The sequence below is a fragment of the Thermobia domestica genome, chromosome 15 (genome assembly GCF_964235325.1).
Source record: "Thermobia domestica chromosome 15, izTheDome1.hap1.1, whole genome shotgun sequence".
Lineage (NCBI taxonomy): Eukaryota > Metazoa > Arthropoda > Insecta > Zygentoma > Lepismatidae > Thermobia > Thermobia domestica.
This window is the reverse complement of record NC_137468.1, coordinates 120,458,054-120,477,610: the sequence shown is the minus strand read 5'-3', so window position 1 is coordinate 120,477,610 and position 19,557 is coordinate 120,458,054. Positions and strand designations below refer to the sequence as shown.

General features: G+C 36.6%; 1 protein-coding gene across 1 annotated transcript in view; it reads left to right on the top strand.

The window, feature by feature from the left end:
- Positions 1 to 19,557, top strand: part of LOC145671219 (peroxisomal targeting signal 1 receptor-like) — a 375,788-nt gene that overhangs the window by 167,451 nt on the left and 188,780 nt on the right. The window contains exon 6 of the mRNA XM_081740101.1: positions 12,247 to 12,436. Coding sequence (XP_081596227.1) covers positions 12,247 to 12,436 — 190 coding nt within the window. The remainder of the gene's footprint in view (positions 1 to 12,246; positions 12,437 to 19,557) is intronic.

Here is a 19,557-nt window from a genome sequence, read left to right as displayed (position 1 = left end):
AGAGAGAAAAAACTGAACTTTTCGTATTTTAGGAGAAACTAGCGTCGATTACCCTGTTCGCTGAGTTAAAATAAGACATATTAGTAATATGTTCCGTTGGTGCGTCACTTTTTACTGTTACTGAAGCGCTTTCTGATAGACGGTGTTTTGGATTTAAACGGCATCGGAAGTGAATTGTTCATCTCAGCGATCCCGAAAAGTGTGGATTCCGACATTAATATCTGTCATTTTTGATCATTTATATATATCCCCCTCCCCAAAGTTACACAGTCAAAGCGAAATGACAAAAAACATCTCAGGCCGAACCTCATCCATGTTGAAAATTTGATCGAGATCGGTCGGGTGGTTCAAGAGTTATTAAGTCTCAAACATACTGTCTTTCATTTTTATGTTTATAGATAAATTCAGAAAATAATTTTAAAAATCCTTAAAATTCGAGGCAGTGTTGCGTGTTATGACACGGGAAGATCATTATTCATAAAAGATACTTCCACTTTACCTTCCAGAGTGTGCGTACTTTAGTTGTGTTTGGTCAAATGTTTGGCTTCTATCGGCTCGAATAGAAGTAGAGAATGAGAATGAAAACGTTACGCAAACTTTATAGATATTTTATAGGCAACCAGAAGTTTTCAAAATATACGGAAACTTTTCAAAAAGTAACAAAACAGCACTGTTTATTTAGTAACTACATGTTGATGTAAGAAATGAAGACGAATCACTGCAGCCATAAATATTTTAGAATTCAATAGACGTGAAAGGTTTTCCTAATGCATTTCTTATATTGATGTCAGAGCAAAACTGATGGGAAACAAGTAGTAAGTTCTTGGGATGAACCATAGATGACAGAATTTGATTCAAATGAATGAAGCTACTGATACACGCAATCTTCTGTGTGAAGATGAGTACATTAGTGTTGGAATCCGTTAAGAATAGATATAGTCAAAAGTAATAGTTGCAGTGCTGGTGTGTTTGTTTGAAAATAGGAAATTTTGAACATCCATTGGTATTTAAATATGATAATAATAATTGATAATTGGTATGAAGGCAATAAAAGTACATATCGATGTGAAAATCATTCTGTGGGACAGAGATTGTGTATTAATATTATTAAAGGAAAAATTAACAAAAAAAGAGGGCGGAGAGAATTCCTTGAAATTCTCCTACGGCGGGGAAACCGTGTTTCTTTATTATCCATCAGATCTGTGGCATTTTTGGGCGCATATGCATACAGATGCGCCCTATAGATAAGGAAATTTATCAACACATTTATAAATTTACATATCTATAAGTTTATTAATTTATTATATTGTTTATTATTTTTCTTAATACTTAATATTATTTATCATTAATTCATACATGATGGAATGAACATCTATAATAACGCGATGGGATGTCATGTACAACTTGCATTGTGCTCTGCGGCAGACTATGCAATAAACTTCAAATCCCTTCTTCAGTCACCTCTAAATATTAATCAATTTGATTCAAATTTCGCAGAAAATTGATTTTCGTAGAAAGGAACAGAGGTTGAAATTTCAGACTTGTGAAAATAAGGACCACCCTAGTATATATGCATGTATGTATGTATGTATGTATTAGGAAGGCCAAAATTTTCCAGAAGAAATCTGGATTCCGGAAAAATGTATTTTCAATAATCGGAAATTTCACTTTTCGGATTTCGGAATTTGGAAAAAGCCGGAATTCGGAAAATTCTATCTGTAAGTAAGGAAGTCAGAACAGCTATTAATGTGCAGAGATGACGCGCCTTCGTTTTCCTGTGCAAGTTGGAATGGTATGTGACTTGCTGCTGTATGGGAACTGTTGCGCATAACTGTTACCATACCTGTTTCTGTGTTTTTGTTTTTATTGCGACCCAATGAGCAGTTCTCTCCATTTTCCCTCAAGTGTTCACTTTGTTGGTGTAAACAATCGAATATGCGTAGTTCTAAACGATTTCTTGTATATCCTTTTTCCAACATTGTCCAAACAATTATTTCTATCTGATTTAGGAAATTCCTTGTTTTTCAGAAAACGAATCCCTTTTCCGTGTGTCCATTGTGTCACCTTTCCAGAGTTAATAAAAATGGTTCACCTAAATTTGTTGGATTCGGTACGAAGAAAGGCAGTGTGCGATATGATCCGTACCAGCCCCATCTTCACACACCAACTTTTATCATTCCAGGATAAAGGAAATATGGTCGCGATGATTGATGGCCGCAGAAAGCAACTCCAACGCGTAGATTCTGCAAATCCACCTATCGAAGTATTCCTTTGCAAGAAGTGCATCAAATTTACCGTGTTCGGAAATGGCCAGTTAACCCTTGAGGAAGTTCTAGTGAATGATTATAGAAAACCTGTTGTCCATGATCCCATTGAGATCAGCCACAATGATTATACGGACGACGGTGGTGATCTCGTATTGAGTGGGAATGCGAGGAGGACCACAGTGATTGGACAAGAACCCGAGACAGAAGAGGGTCGATGACTCTGGCGATTAGCAACTAGCTCAATTCTTTTCTAAATCACTTGAACCTCATGTGGGTGGTTTCTCAGTGCCGCAAAGGAGATCTGGTCATTTATTATGCACATTTGGATACCATGGTTCGAAACGCGTGCGGAAGGTCCCACTTTCCCAGGTCCTACGAATCCTCCATTTTATCGACTATCGCGTCTATGCCTCAAGGTTCGCTTATCTGCTTCTCGCATGTGGACACCGTGAATTGGAATCAACTGATTGTTGACTCATGGGCAACCAGCTTACCCGGCAAGTCTATTGGCCATGAATACCATCTAGATTACATCTCGTAGTTGCAAGCCAGTGGTAGCAAGTATTTCCTCGATGTTGAGCGCCTTGATCTCATGAATGATGAAACTTGGTTACAACAAGGTTCAGTTTCAGGATATCGTGCAAGGTGTCACCTCTTATTGTATCTGCCGCCAGCTAGCCGTGTTCTTAATCAAGATCAGGACTACCCTCACCAACAGAAACATCGGCTCTCTGGTGGGCTTGAAGCGGCGTACTGTGGGTCGAGAGTTTCACGCGGCACCCGCTGCGATGCTTGAAATGATGGTTTAGCTATACAATACGCCTGATCGAGCCACATTGCTTGGGAAAATCAGTATCCCTGTACAACTTACGTTTTAAGTTAGTGAACGTCGGCTACTGGCCATTGCGAATGGTGGATGTCAAGAATGGAATAGCTCGAGAAACTACGCTTTTCAACGCAAAATCTGATTCGTGCAGAAGAACAGCCTGTACAAGTTTATGGCGCTCGTCCTCACTAACGGTCGACTGATACCTTTGGTTGGTCATTACCCTGATATCCAGAATGATGCCTCTATTTTCAATAATCTCCCGAATTAAAAAAATACCTTTCTTGGAAGCGGGCAATACAGTCGTGAGGAACCGTGGTTTTCGGGATGCCAGGACAAGTGTGGAAACAATTAGCATCTATTTTATTATTCCACAGAGCAGGGCCTATTGAGCTGCCCACCGGTCGACTGAGCAAGCCAACGGGTCATCAAGGTGCGATTCGTTATCGAACAGTTCTTTTTCGGTTCAAAGCAACGTGTCGCTACTGTGCTACCCCAGGTCTCATCGTATCGCTGACACATGACTTTTAGACATCGAAATTGCTTGCGCACTGCTCAATAAGTTTGTCCCGACGAGCAGCACGAACCAGGACAATCCAGCTAAATCCCAACGCCTACTGGATTGCCTGAAAACGAACAATAAGATGGAAAAGTTATTCGTTGAGATCTCGTCCCCATTAAATCTAACAGTAAGGAATGCACTGTGGTACCGATATCGCCACAATCTTCCCGCGTCTCACTAAATACCACCTCTCTCTCATTATCTGTGTGACTCCTATCCACTGAACAATGTGATCTCATGCCTCGAAACTGTAATTAATGCTGACGTTCATAATTGTAAGAACCGCGATACCGCAATGGATCTGCAGAGATACACAGGCCAGCCAAATACCGATTATTGCGTTGTTGGCATCGAAATCGAAGAAGACAACGCTATTCCGGTAGAATATTTGGTGTAATTGACAGTTGTGCAAGGACTGCGGGATGCTGATCCCACATCATGACTGAATTTTGATATTTGTGCTACGATATCAAAATCCGATATTGCCTATGTAACCATTATGTGGATGTTATGTTTAGCAACCTTGATTGGTTTGGTTTCTTTGAGGACCTCAAGCCAGGTCATTAATTCTGTCTTCATGGTTGCTCAGCTCAGTCTAGTGTACCTCGTTGCAAGTCACATTAGGTGGCAGTTGATGCTACTGCAGAGAACAGGAAAGAAAATCGAACCCCTTTCTGCTAAAATAAAGACAATGGATTTTTTTATTGGTGGTGCATTGGTTCATGTTACGAAGTTGAGTAACAAGGAACACAAGTAATACTTAAGAATTGATATTTGATTTAGCAAGTGCTGCCGTGGCTGAGTATTCACTCGCTCATTTTGACACTACCGAACCATCTTTGCTATTTCGAATTGATTTGTCCACAATTGACATTAGCTGTCATTTCACCGAGGTTTAAGCTTCGAAACCAGATTTCTGGGGCGCCCAGGCCCGATTACTGACATCATCGTTGTGGTCAGGGAACCTGAATCTTTCCAAACCACCACCCGCATCCAACAACTCCATGTTGAATAGGCGAGTAAAAGGGACCCCAGCCTAAAATTTCTAGATCTCATTTCGTGAGTCCTGAGGCCCTGGCTCGATTTCTGACATCACCCAGACCTGTACTCAGGGCACCCAGACCTTTCCCATGCCACGAACAGCGTTCTAGAACTCTATGTTTGATACGCGAATAGAAGGAGCCTAGGCACAAAACTTTGGAACCCCATTTCTGGCGACTCAAGGCTCGGGCCCGGTTTCTGACATCACCATTGTACTCAGGGTGTGCGACTTTTTCCACGTCATCACCCGCGTCCAACAACTCCATGTTTGAAAGAGAAATAAAAGGGACTCGTGCCGAAAAATTCGCTATCCCATTTCTGGGGCTTCGAGGCCAGGACCTGATTTCAGACATCACCGCTTTGTTCAGGGGACCCAGACCTTTGCAACACCATCACCCGCATCTAACAATTCTATGCTTAAAAGAGAAATAGAGGGGACTATAGTCCAAAATTTTGGGGTACCATTTCTAGGGCTTCGAGGCTAGGGCTTGATTTCTAACATTGTCACTAGGCGCAGGACCGGCATATTTCCAACTCCACTATCCTCGTCCAACAACTCTAGTTCAATAGGCAAATAGTAGGGACCCGAGCTCAAAACTTAGGGACCCCATTTTTGGGGTCTCGGATCTCAGGTCTCATGCCTGACATCACCGATGTGCGATGTAAACTGCGGACCTTTCCAACGCCACCGCCCGCATCCACCAACTCCATGTGTAACACAGCTTCCTTATCGTAGGAGAATCGGCTAAGTGCTCTTTAACGGATTATAATTAAGAATTAAAGCTATAAAAAACAATTTATTAAATTAAAAGCTAGTGTCCAAAATAAAAAAAGGAAATTTTTAATACTACGGAAGGTGAATTGTCGTAATGTGTGAAGGTTAATGTATAATTTAATGAATAAAATTAAAGACGTTGAGAAAATTAATCGATTGTTAGGAGAAGTTAGTTTTGACACAAAACTGATTATTAATAAAAATATTAAAATTACATAAAATTGAAAAAAAAACATGATAAATTAAAAAATACGCATTTTTAATTTAACATTCTTATATCGATTAGTTATATACTTTTACAACGGACGTTAATTTAAGATTATATATATGCATATATACAGGGTGTTCATGAACCATACTGACAGACTGTAAGACGCGATTCCTCACATCGAAATAAGAAAAAAAAATATATGGACCTATGGGGAGAAAAGTGCATACTTTCAGAGTCAGAGGTGTCCAAAATCATCAAAGGCCTAAATTTCATCATGACTATTTCGAATTATAGAAAATGTAGAGTTGCGCAGGGTGTCTACTGCTACTGGAAATACTTGAATTATACTGGAATTTAATTTTGATACTGGAAATACTTGAAATATACTGGAATTTTGATCTACATACTGGAAAAATCATAAAACTGGTAATTTATCAGCAATACTTTTTTGTAATTATTTTAATAGTCTTAGAAACAATTTTGTATCCATTGAAACTGTAAATTTTTTCAAAGCAAGAATTGTATACATTTTGTAATTAGACATTTAAAGCAATGGGTGGAGTGGAGGGCTCTGAGAGGAGTTGGGAGGCCCTTTAACGAATGTTTAAAAAAATCATTGTATTTCAAAAAATCAAGGTTAACTAAATTTATTAAAAATAAAATATTCTTTTGATGATAAAACAATTACAAACCTGAAATCAAGAGTGTGATTATTCCTAAAGAACTTTTAAAAAATTATTGTATTAGGTACAGGATTTTTGCTGATAGTTAAACTGAATATACTGGAAATGAAACTCAGTAGACACCCTGTTGCTGTTGATATCGGTATAAAGATGTATATACACAATTCAGAAATGCCCCAATACCGGTATGCATCGGTATTTGTATTTATGTATGCCATTTATTCCTGGGAATGCATATACTACTTTCTGTTTAATTTCATTGATGAAATTCTTAAAGTTCATGCATAAACATAAGATGTTACCTTGTTCCTGACAATTACTTATGGCGTAATCCATGGTGGAAAGGGTAGAATGTGGATCCAATGCGGTGCTAAATTCTTGTCACTCTGGCGCATGACGTCATCTAAGTGGCAGGTGAACTTTTAACAAACGCTTGCTCGCCTGATGTCTCACATGCGAACTTCGCTTGTATTTGTAGTGATCTTCAACGGAGTGAAAATTTTAATACACACAGCAATTATATAAACGTAATGTAATCAATGCTTAAGCTAAGTGATTTCAAAGGAAGATATTTACAATAGCAAAAGAAACAGCAATATCAGTTCATATTAAACAGCTTCGAAGCTAAACCTAGTCAATATTAATCACTACATTTTTCTCCTTTTTCTTTCTTTCTTTACTTTCTTTTTCTTTCTTTCTGTTTTCTTTCTCCATTTTTTTTTACATATGAAGTAATACACTCGAGTATGTATAGGCCTGAATAGTCTAAAATGCAGTGTGTCATTATTGCACTTCATGATTATATATTTATGTATGTTCAAGTATATTTTCGTAACACATTAATCGGTTTCGATTTACGATTATTTTTTGAAAGAGAATTCTGTACAGATGACCCTATATAAATTTTTGAGAATATCTCAGGGGCGAATTCATGGTTTTCGTAAACAGAGGTGCGCATGGTATATTTTCATTATGCTTGGACAATTTTTTTAAGAGATTGTTCCCATATAAGTTTCATCAGAATCTCAGGGGAGGTTAAAAATTCTATTGAGCAGGAACGCACGTTTGAGAATGAAGTAGAGATATATATTTAATATTTTAAACATCGTTTTAATATTTGTTTTATTAAAAAATATATCACAAGAGGTTTGGTAAAATTGACAGTTCTCTGAGTATTAGTGTCAAAATATACGCCACGACAAATTGTATTATTAAGCATTTGTACGAAATAGAACGTTATATAGGCCTATACAGATTTTAATCGCGTTCTAAAAGCATATAGAGTTGTGTATATACAAAGCGCCTCAAACAAAGAAGCAAGAAACAGAAAGTACTAGACGTAGTTGAAAACTATGGTACTGCTAGACTAGAAAACATATAAAAACGTAAAATTTCATAGGTTTCTTAATTTCCTTAATAAGTTTTCTGTAACACTTGCACGTCGCAATTTTTTATTGATTTCTTTTATCCTGATATATGTCCTGGTTTTCAGCAAGTAATTAATAACTGTGAGAGGCACACTTTCTTCAATTTTGCTGTAAATTGTTTGTGTTAATCTTTGAACTATGCCACGACCGCGATTAAGGAAGCTACCATGATTGTGTCCCGTGGACTAAAGTAGACAAATGATAAATGATAGTGAATGATTGTGGGAGAATTTTGTGGAATGAGAATGCGGGAGTATCCCGGAAACTCATGGACACGATGTCCACCACAAACTCACTTGACCAGGAAGCGAACTAGTACTCCTTGCACCAGAATTGAGCCACCGTGCTTCCTTGATTGTTCGAGAATCTATCATATTTCTATATTTACTGCAGTCATTTTGAACATCGTAATTCTGGAGAGGTCTCCTAAATATGTATATATAATTATCCAAAGTTACGATTAAAATCAACAAAAATTTTAAAATCTGAGTGTAAAAGTGCCCCGACAATGTCGCTCGTGACGACATGGGAGATGGATACTTTATTCTCTTGGTTCAATACATTGTTACATATATATATCTTTGTAACCGTTAATCATTATTACAAACCTTCCATTCGTTAGTTAATTTGAAGTGTAACGTCCCGTTTCTGCACCGAGGCTCAGGGGATGCGGACCTCCAGAATTAAATGGGATGTGAACTACTTTAACGCGTTCAGTGTTCTCTATATGCGTAAATCGAGGGAGATAATGCTCCCTAGAACATCGTGCCTCCCTTCTCAAGTTACATGTCGGCTTCCTTGGAGAAAAAATTTTGTCTCAATATCTTGCGTAGGAGGAAATGATGATAGAAATGATCACATCTGTACCTCATTATTTCGAATCTTGGTCTTACCTCGAAGTTAGTCTTTTTAAATCGTACTATTTGATTTTTCTATACAGAATTAACCCAAGTCCCTGTATATACTACTATCACATACTACTAAAACTAAAAGAAACTACATCATGATACTGTGTTTACAGAATATGCATTTAACATTGCATTTATTTATTACTTTTATGTAAAACTCACCATATTTTAGGTTTATTTTGTGCTGTCGCCTGCAAACTAAAATCCATTTGTGAAGATATTATCCCTCTTCTTAAAGAAATCTAGTCTTTTATGCTACTTTCTTTAGTTTTTCTGTAGTATTACTACAGCCGTACACTCCACAGTTAGGCATTCTTGATATCACTTAACCGAACACAAAAGAATTTCCACTTGTCACTTCCAGTTGCGCTTTTTCTCGTTGTCCCTTGCCATTCAGATGACGTCACAGCCAGGCAGTCCAGGCTGCATGCGCATGCAACAACCTTCTTGTCTTTCCATCATTTCGTAATCTAGTCGGAGTAGCTTGAGTTGTAGTTTCATCTATTCTTTTAATTCATATGGAATTTGATATTTTTATATTCAAGTACACTGTTTTGTCTTATCAGAATACTAACTTTATATCCTCTGATCTATTTGCTGATAAATTCATCAAAGATACTTTTAACAGTTATCATGAAATCTTTCATCTGCTTACAAGGTAGCTTACGAGGGTGGGCTGATACGTTTTCGGCCCAACCCAGAAGGACTTGAGCTGCAGGCATGAAAGTGTGAGGCTATCCAATATAGTCCCCTCGAAGGTCAACACACTTGGCATTTCGATGCTGCAACTTCTTCAACCCCTTAAAAAAAAAACTCTTCATCACTGTGTGAAATTTCTGTCCTTTCAGTGCTGTTTTGAGTTTTGGAAACAGATAATAATCAGAAGCGGCAAGATCTGGTGAGTGAGGTGGGTGGGTTTCAGAACCCTAGGTCCTTCAGAAAATCCATTATTCTGCCAGCCTTGTGGATGGGAGCATTGTCCTGCAAGAACAAGACACCTTGTGTCAACTTTCCCTGGCGCTTTTCTTTAATAGCGTCCTTTACCTTAGCCAGCAGACTGCAGTAATACTCTGCAGTTATGGTTTGGCCCTTTGGAAGGTACTCTGAGAGCAAAACACCATCCTTATCCCAGAATATTGAGGCAAGCACCTTCCCTGCGGACTTTTGTGCTTTGAATTTTTTGGGCGTTGGAAATTCTGAGTGGCGCCACTTGCATGACTGCTGTTTGGTTTCCGGATCAAAGTAATACAACCACGTTTCATCCTTGGTAACAAGCCGATTCAAAAAATCGTCCTTGGAGTTCGCAAAATGCCGTAAAATCACCTGCGATGATCTCACACGTTCGCGTTTCTGATCCGCGTTCAAACATTTCGGAATCCATTTCGCAGAAAGCTTGCACATTTCCAACTGATCATGGATTATTGACCCAACATATTCGTTGGATATGTGCACTTTGTCAGCTATCTCCTGAAGCGAAATCCGTCTGTTGCTTAAAATCAGTCATGAATCTGGTCCACTTTTTCCGGAGTTGACACTGACACTCCCACACTTGTCACAATCTTCTGTTGAAAATTCACCACGCTTGAAGTTCGCACACCATTTCTTCAGTGGAGTATGAAGGGCACTGTCCACCCAATGTGTCTAGCATGCAACCATGGATTCCTTGGGCGACTTCTGTTGCAGGAAGAAGAACTTCATTACACCTCGCAACTTCTCTTTGGTAAATTTGACATCTGGCTCCGCCATGGTTCATTCAATTACCTGTAAAATAAAAACCGTTCATGGCAGAATCTTGAAATTCGGTACTTAAACATATAAAAGATCAACATTTCACACGACATCAGTTACATCAGGATAGTACATTCGGAAGGGGATCAGGCCGAGAACTTATCAGCCGACCCTCGTATATCACTACTTATTTAGTCTTGCCGTATCTCCAAGCAATTACTAGGAATTTGATCGTATTTGAGCTGTACTGCTGTTTGCATAAAAAGCTCATCTATCTTTTGTATCCAGTTAGAAATTAAAACATCCATCCAGTCCCTATCCATTAGTGAAACTTAGGCTTTTCAATCGAGGATGATAAGGGATAGTGTAGATTTATGCACTTGAAAAGTTATTACAATCATTGACCTACTACCTGAATAACAGAGCCATTAGCACTACACAAAATATTGCGAAGTAGTATGATTGCATGTGAGAAAATAATTTTTGAGCTATTCCCTATGGCTGTAATCGCTGTTCCTGAATAATCAAATATGTTAATATTTGCCCATTGCACATTAAAATAGTGTATGTTTGTGTGCTTCCTTCCGCAGAATGTGTGGTGTTAGAACGTAGATTCGAATGCTGCAAAGTTCTTATAATTTAAGCTAAAGTAAACAATTATATATTAAATAACGGTCAATAGCCTGTAGCTTGATGTATGATAGTTTATATTTCAATCCAATGAATATTCAAAACGATTCTGTGTAATAAGAAACTTCCAGTTCCAAAACGACTCTTCTCCATTTACATCAAATCCCAGGAAACCGAGAAAAACTGAATGATCGATGCGATTTGGAGAACTGGAAATATTTGAGAAGTTCAAGTTTCTCACATGAACACGTGGAAGTATTCCCAATTCTACGAAACATGCAGATCCTAATTTTTAAAAAAGTTTTCTGGGATTTGCAGTAAATGGACAAGAGCTATTTTCGGAACTAAACGACTCATATAAAGGGATTACAAATCAAACCTTTTTCTTCTACTACCGATAACAGTGTAAACATGAATCACTTTCTTCTTCTACATTCAACTAACTATTTACAGTTAAAGAAGAAACAGCTTTTACCCGAAACTTAATCCCTACAATTATTATTAAGGATATGTCGTTTAGACAATAAAATAGAACTTGTTTACGTACACAGAAACAATTTGAAAATAGTGTTTCGCTTATGGTACGTATGGCTTTCCTCGTAGGTATATGGATTGCACACGCAGTGCGGGAAACCGATGTTCAGTTTTCTTTGGAGTGCATGTGGTTAGAATATCACGTTAAGTTGTATGTCCACCTCATCAAGCTTAAATGATAAAGAGGAACATTAAACTCCAAACAAACTAACCCGCTTTATACAATTATACTACGGCTGTAAACAATCTGGGAAACGAGGTATATTTTTATGTTGAAGAAAGGTAAATAAAGGAAAAATGATACTGTAGATTGTATGCCAAATTGAAGATAAAATGTGTATGATACATGATTTGAAATGTAGCTTTCCCTAGGATGATTTTGATGTCTCATATTCGCTAATATTGGTCAGGTTAGCTTAATGAAAAAAGGAAACATGAACAAAAATCCTATATTGAGCACTAGAGAGTAAGAGGAAAATAAGAAATTGAAACGACAACCTGTTTTATGTATAATATCTTAGATTAAATTGACACATACATAGTCTTGTTGCAAACTAATGTTCCATTAAATGTTCTTCAGTGATAGAAAGTACATTAAAGAGATTGTTTTAATTAGATCAACCATAGTCATTGTTTTCTTTTATCATATTTCAGTTTATGAAGTTCATGAAGAAGGTTGGTGATGGAGAGATTACGATAGAATCAGGGGAAGTGGTTGGCAGTACAGATGAAGATGATGCTGAAAATTGGGTGGACCAGTATGCTCAGTTTGCTCAAGAGCAGAAACAAACTAAGGATACGTTGTCCAATTGGACTGAAGAATTTGTCTCTAATAGTAAAAGTGGTAACCACATTTTCTAGTGCTATAATCATTGATCCATATATCCTGACATTTTCCATAGCTTCTGTGATCGAATGTCTGGTTATTATTTTGTTAGCATACCGTATTGGTCCGAATATAGTACTTATGTCCGAACTTATGTCCGAACTTTAGATGTAGGACATAAGTTTTGTTTCGCCATAGAAGCATGTCACTCGTAATAAAGATTGAAGAGATATAGAGTCAAAGGTCAAATTTCGATTTTTTCCTTATGGGATTCCAATGGTAAATTCTGAAAGAGCCTGAATAAACGTAAATCGAAGTGATAACAAAGAAAAAACTATATGATATGATTTTATGTCGCAAGCCGACCAAATATGCGTCAATCAAGTGTCATGGTCAGAGGTCACGGTCAGATCAAGGTCACCTTGAGAACCCATTTGATATGATGAGTTAAGGACATTGCATTGTTTTCATTGTATTCAAATGGATTCTCAAGATGACCTGTGACCTTGATCTAACCGTGACCTCTTTGAACTTGACACTTGATTGACGCATATTTGGTCGGCTTGCGACATAAAATCATATAATATAGTTTTTTCTTTGTTATCACTTCGATTTACGTTTATTCAGGCTCTTTCAGAATTTACCATTGGAATCCCATAAGGAAAAAATCGAAATTTGACCTTTGACTCTATATCTCTTCAATCTTTATTACGAGTGACATGCTTCTATGACGAAACAAAACTTATGTCCTTGATCTAAAGTTACACCAAATTGCACGGCTTTACCTCATACCACTTTTGCACAGTGAACGAATGAAATTGACACACGAATTAATCAACCCTCTGTATATATATATAATACGTACGAAAACAGTTTTGTCAAAGAATAGTCGTACTAGAATCATAATCTAACCCTTTATACTGAAAAATAAACAGTTGCTTTGCTTTCACACCACGCAGAATTGTACACTTCTGTTCAAAGAAAGCTTGTAACCATTTCAGAGACTAAGTCCCAAACTGAGAGCCTAGATCCATCACAATTCCCGCAGATCTATACTGAAGAAATTGCATTTTCCCTCCCTTCTTTATGTAGAGATAGCCGCAAGACGTACATCGTTATGAGTTTGCCTACTTGAGCTTATAATATACAGCGTGCAAACTTTCTACAAATTAAACCTCCATAAACTTGAAAATACTTCCGCACACAGAGAAGGTATTGTCTTCCAAGGCTCGCCCATCCTTTGCTGGGAATAAAATTCTTGTTAAATAATAATAATTAAAAAAGATATACTAGTACATATGCGGACGGTAGCCGAGCGTGTTGAGGCTCTCAAGTCTTTGTAATGAACTTACAAAACTTGAAGATCGGGGGTTCGAACCTCGGTCTTAGATGTTTTTATTTATTTTTTTAAACATGAAGATATGATGAAATAATTAAAAGTGTAATATTTGTTACACATGTAAATTTCAAATTTGTTCTGTGGTGTTAAAATTGGTGTTTATTGCCTATATTGCATTTTTTAAACTTTTAATTCCAAAACAAATACTTCTAAGATTTCTCGGTTTAAAACCTCTACAATAAACACTGACACTTGAATAGATGCAAACTTAGACTGAAATAAATGCAAATAAGCATATAATTAGAAATTTATGCATCTAACTAATTTTATATCTACTGCAAATATATTTGATAACAATAATGACAAGTTAAAAAAAATATTTTTTTAAATCTAGATAGTCACTCTAATGAAAGTAACTTTATTTTGATTACTATCATGAATATAACTATCCATCATTTACTGTAAAACGAAGAGTTGTGCTCCTAGGTCTATGAATAATTTTTATATCCTTTTCGCCTTCTCGTAAATAAGAGTCCGATATGAATATTTAAAATATTTGGTAATTTGCTAATGAACTACAGCAAGAAATTTCCACAAGAAATAATAGATCTCTACATCCGACATTCAGTCAGTAATTATCAGCTGCTGTCTTTTCGAAACGAACGGCTGCCAGAAAAAAGAATCCCAGATCTTTTATCTTGAGATTCTCAACTTTCACTCACTCTTTCTTGAAGAGAAGTAGAGGAAATTGAAGAAATCAAGGAAATTAAGTGGTGCATATATATATTAAATCATTCTAGTAAGGATCCTTATAGAATCGAAATGTTACTTGTCTGGGGTTATGTGTTAAGAAACGGAACAATAAAATTCACTTTTTCGTAAGTTGTAAATATTGGATGATATGCGAACCAGGTAGTCCCGTTTCGAAATAGCTAGTTTCAAGACAGTTCGAGAGCTAATAGTTAAAACATGCTCCAAAGCAAGTCTCCTTTTGCTATTGTAAGTGAAACAAAACATAAATATTCACATAAACAGTTATGACGATATAGTTAATAAATGTCAACTTTCAAAAAGTGGCTATAAGAACCGACTCCAAGTCTTCCATCCAGTGGTATAATGTAGAGCTGGATAGTCATACTCACATTACAGTACTTTTACATATTTTATTGTAATCATACCCATTATATTAAGGCTCGAGATGTAAATATGGAGAAGAATGGAAAAAACAGCTGAAAGGAGAAAATGAGAAATAAAGAAGTTCTGAGAAGAGTGAATGCAGAAAGAAGATTATTGAAATTAATAGCAAAAATAAAAGTAAATTGGTTAGGACACTAGGGATGAATTACCTTACAAGAGAGACTTTGGAAGGAGAGAGAGGTGGGAGAAGGTGCCATCTATTGTACGGTATGAAGATCGAAAATTATCATTCCTGAACAAAAACTAAGCCTGAGGATGGAAATGAGATTTGTTTGTTGTTAGGACCTGTCAATGTGGCAGAATACTAATTCTGATAGTAAGGTTATGGTCATGCTCATAACAAAATAATTAGGATTTGTTGTCTTCATCACAATTCATAGTAAACCCTTTCTTGGGTGAAAGAATTAGGATTATTTATGCGTTATATTGATATTTTAACAAAATATACATATGAATATAAGGAAGAATTGTTTCGATTTACGAAGTTTGGTTGAACGGATATATGGAACGTGTTGAAAAATGGCGAACGAAAATATTGTAATTTCTATCACTAATAGTAGTAGTAGTAGTAGTAGTAGTAGTAGTAGTAGTAAAAGAAAAAGTAGAAAATTAGGAACAGTTGTTTGCTAAATACGTTAATTCCTAGACAGTGCGAATCAAGGTTGATACGGATGACGTCATTTCGTGTTGTTGATATTTCACTTGTGAAGAAAATCGTCTCAACTCCAAGACCGAGAGAAATTGAATATTTCTTATGTTGTTATATATCAGAAATATTAATATTGCAAATCAATATGTATCAATACTGCACTGTTAAGTAGGAGGAACAAAGACTCGATGTGAAGTGTATTTAGCAAATTTCACGTTTTTACGCTTCCAATGTTGTAATAATGATGAAACACTCCGATTTCGTCATGATAAAGTACTAAAGTGCTAAGTAGAAACAATACTCCAGAGAATTCAAATTTAAATTGAAAAACAAATTGACATAGAAATATGCAAGGACTGAAGAAGAATGTTCTTTACAGGAATTGGAACCCTTACTCCTCTTGACAGGAATCTGGTGTTTCAGACTATTTTTTAAATTAACTGATTCACCAAACCTATCTCAGTAACTTGTCTTTGGTTTCTACTTTGTTATACTCATTTAACAGTTATTTCAATAATCTGAACGACAGAGACACGAACACAGACACAGCAAGGACCTTTAAAATTCCAAAGGGTCTCCCACAGGAAATTGAACCCGGGACACCACTTGGCTATTAGGGGGCCGCGGTGGCTCAGTGGTAGAGCTTTCACCTCCGTTGCTTGGGGTCCCTGGTTCGATCCCAGCTTCCGCCGTGTGGACTTTGTGGTGGACAAACATCGTGCTCGTGGGTTTTCTCGGGGTTCCCCCATTTTCTCCCACTTTCTTCATTCCACCATTTCATTCCACCATCCTTTAGCCTAACCGGCATAATCGTGGGACGTAAACGCTAAAGATTTCATTTCACTTTTACCATTTGGCTATTTGTGCATGACAGATGACGGAACATTAATAAATATAAGTTGTAGTAGGACGATGACAGGCAAATGTTCCAAGAGAAATAATACTTATATCAAATAGGAAATGTCCAGAGAAAGCAATTACTAATACGTAAAGTTTACTTTATTATTATTATTATTATTATTATTATTAGTAGTAGTAGTAGTAGTAGTAGTAGTAGTAGTAGTAGTAGTAGTAGTAGAAGTAGTAATAGTAGTGGTAGTAGTAGTACTACTACTAGTAGTAGTAGTTGTTTTTTTGTTCTTTTTCTTCTTCTTCTTCTTCTTCAAATATATGTGGTAGCAGTAGTATTAGTTGATGTTGCAACATTGAGATAATAGGAATTTTAACACCCTGCTTGAGCACCGATGCTATATGTTATGTTATACTACAGTTTAACAATGTCTTTTAGGATATATTTTTATAATTCTTTTACAATTCACTAATATACACTGTATATTGTGTTTAATGTTTTATTCCGTTGTAATCCTTTGGAAAACCAATCTACAATTTTTGGTAAAATAAGCATTGAGTTTAGTAACATAAATATCAATTGACTACATAAACATTTCAGTAATAACAATTCTGATATATAAACAAAACATAAATAAATGAGTCTTCTAGTGCTAAATTTCCAAATTAACCTATTTACAAATTAAGACAGATGTCCATTTTCATTCCTTTAAAAAAAAATCGATGTCCATCACCATGGTTTTACAACCATGGGTTTTCACAGTACTTCTTCCGTTGTTCCGTTTCTCCCATATTTGGGGGAATTGAAATCTCGTTAGTAGGCATGTCTAACAATTGGTCCGCGATGCCGTGATGTGGCAACCGCTCTCTGAAACGTGTGTTTTATATACATACTTTCTGCTTATTAAGATATTTTCTAACGACTTTTTTTGTGAAATGTAAAAAAAAAAGAAGAAGAAGTATTATAATGTAAAAAAAACTGAAACTAAAGCCATTGGTTTTTACACCCCAAGGAAAGCTAAAATAGTTTTGAAATAAATGACACGTGTATTAATAACGTACATCATGTAAAAATAAAAATAAACTTTCCCATATAAATGCAAAAGGAGTAAAATTCTAAATCCATATTAACTTCTTCTAACATGTATAGTATATTTACAACAAAACGTTAGTTTTGTAACCTGACTTTTACAAAAACGTAAAAATGATTTTGTATAGGAGACTACTTTTATTGTCTTTCATTTAGCCATCAACATGATGCCCATTTGCGTAATTAGCTCGATGTGTTCAAAATAACATTGGGCATCCCTGACCTAGAGAGAGACCATATTGTTCACCTTTAATCTTGTTTATGTATACAGAGTGATTCAGGAGGAATGTCACATAATTTATGAGGTGATTATACCAGAGATGGGCACCCTCACTCATTTTTGCCCTCAAGAAGGCCGCCCTCACCCTCACTCACCCTCATTTTGGTAGATGAGGGTGTCTGAGGGTAAGGTTGAGGGAGTTGGTTAAGGGTGAGGGAATCGACTGAGGGTGAGGGTGGCTGAGGGCGTGCGTGAGGGAGTCGATTGAGGGCGAGGGTGGCTGAGGGTGAGGGAAGCGACTGAGGGTGAGGGAATTGATTGAGGGTGAGGGTGAATGAGGGTTAGCAAAAATGCCCATCACGAGAATAAATTCCTGAAGGTTGTTTGAAACTCATTTGTTTGGAAAATGGTTGAAATAGCACTTACCTGCGAACTTCAAATGGATTAGCAACCTGGTTGGCACAGAGTGACGCAATTAGGTCATCAGCTGGTATAGTGTACGAATTGACGAGGAAGGTGAAAGGGATATTCCCTGTGACAAAAATTTAGTTCCCTCCCTGAAGAACATTTTCATTTTTTCCCCTTTCTAGGATTTTTTCGAGTGGTTATTTAGATAGAAAAGATAACGTATTTTATGTAACCAAACAAAAACATAGCATTTATATCTGACTTAAAACAGGTTATAAACTTTTGCAGTCGTTAGAATCTCACACTTTGTTTCTTGGAATAGTTACTTACTCATGCGGGAAACACATTCTTTTTGTCACAAGCAAACTGTACAGCCTCGAGAGGGGTAGAAAGGTCACGAAAATTCTGTAATTCTTGGAAAAGCATTCCTTGTAAGACGTGTCAATGTCACAAGTTCTCATAACATTCGTTGTAACGGATGATCTATAATTTAATGGTTGACGTATTAGCTTCTATATGCCTGTTTACCAGTATATATATATATATATATATATATATATATATATATATATGTATGTATATATGTATATATAGGTAAAAGTGAATCTGAAAAGGTAGAGGGACGGTAGGTACCGGCATGACGTCACGCCGTTCCCCTGCCTGTCTCTGCCCATTGTAATATTTTAGAAACTGGGGGGACGTCTTACATATTTTTTGGAGGTGAGGGACGGCGTCCCCCGCACTTTTACCCATATATATATATAATTTTCACCACTAAACTTAAGGTATTTTAAATCTAGTTGATAAGTTTGAAATCTGGTTGCCTGTTTAAATGTACAGTACACATCAAGCCTTATGCAGAGTCATTTTGACATGTGATTAGTGTCATATTAAGAGTTTACTAACATGTGTTTCCTGCAGTAGTCAGGCCTTTAGCATGATGTTAATCATACATCAAAATGACTCTACATAAGGCGGATCATGTTTTGCCACTTCCGTATAAAAATAAAATTAACGGTTAGTTCAACTTTAACTAATACCAATTTAAACTACTGTTACTTATTTTCTAACCCTCCTCATCGCTACTCAGGTGGTTAGCGTGTGCACCACTGGTGCACAGGGTCCCAGGTTCAACTCTCGTTGAGCGAACACAATGACTTAATTTTACCATTATTCATTTGCCTTAGTCGCCCAACTCCTTTAGACTAAAGAGCATAGTCGTTTAACGTTAAACTAACAAATTTCATTTCGCATTTAAGGAGTTTGGCTTACCAACACTTAATATATTTACTCTGTGTGTGTATCCGTTCGAAACACAAAATTCAAGAACTACTTGAGGAATTATCACCAAATTTGGTCAGAACATAGATTGGCAAAATTTAGGATT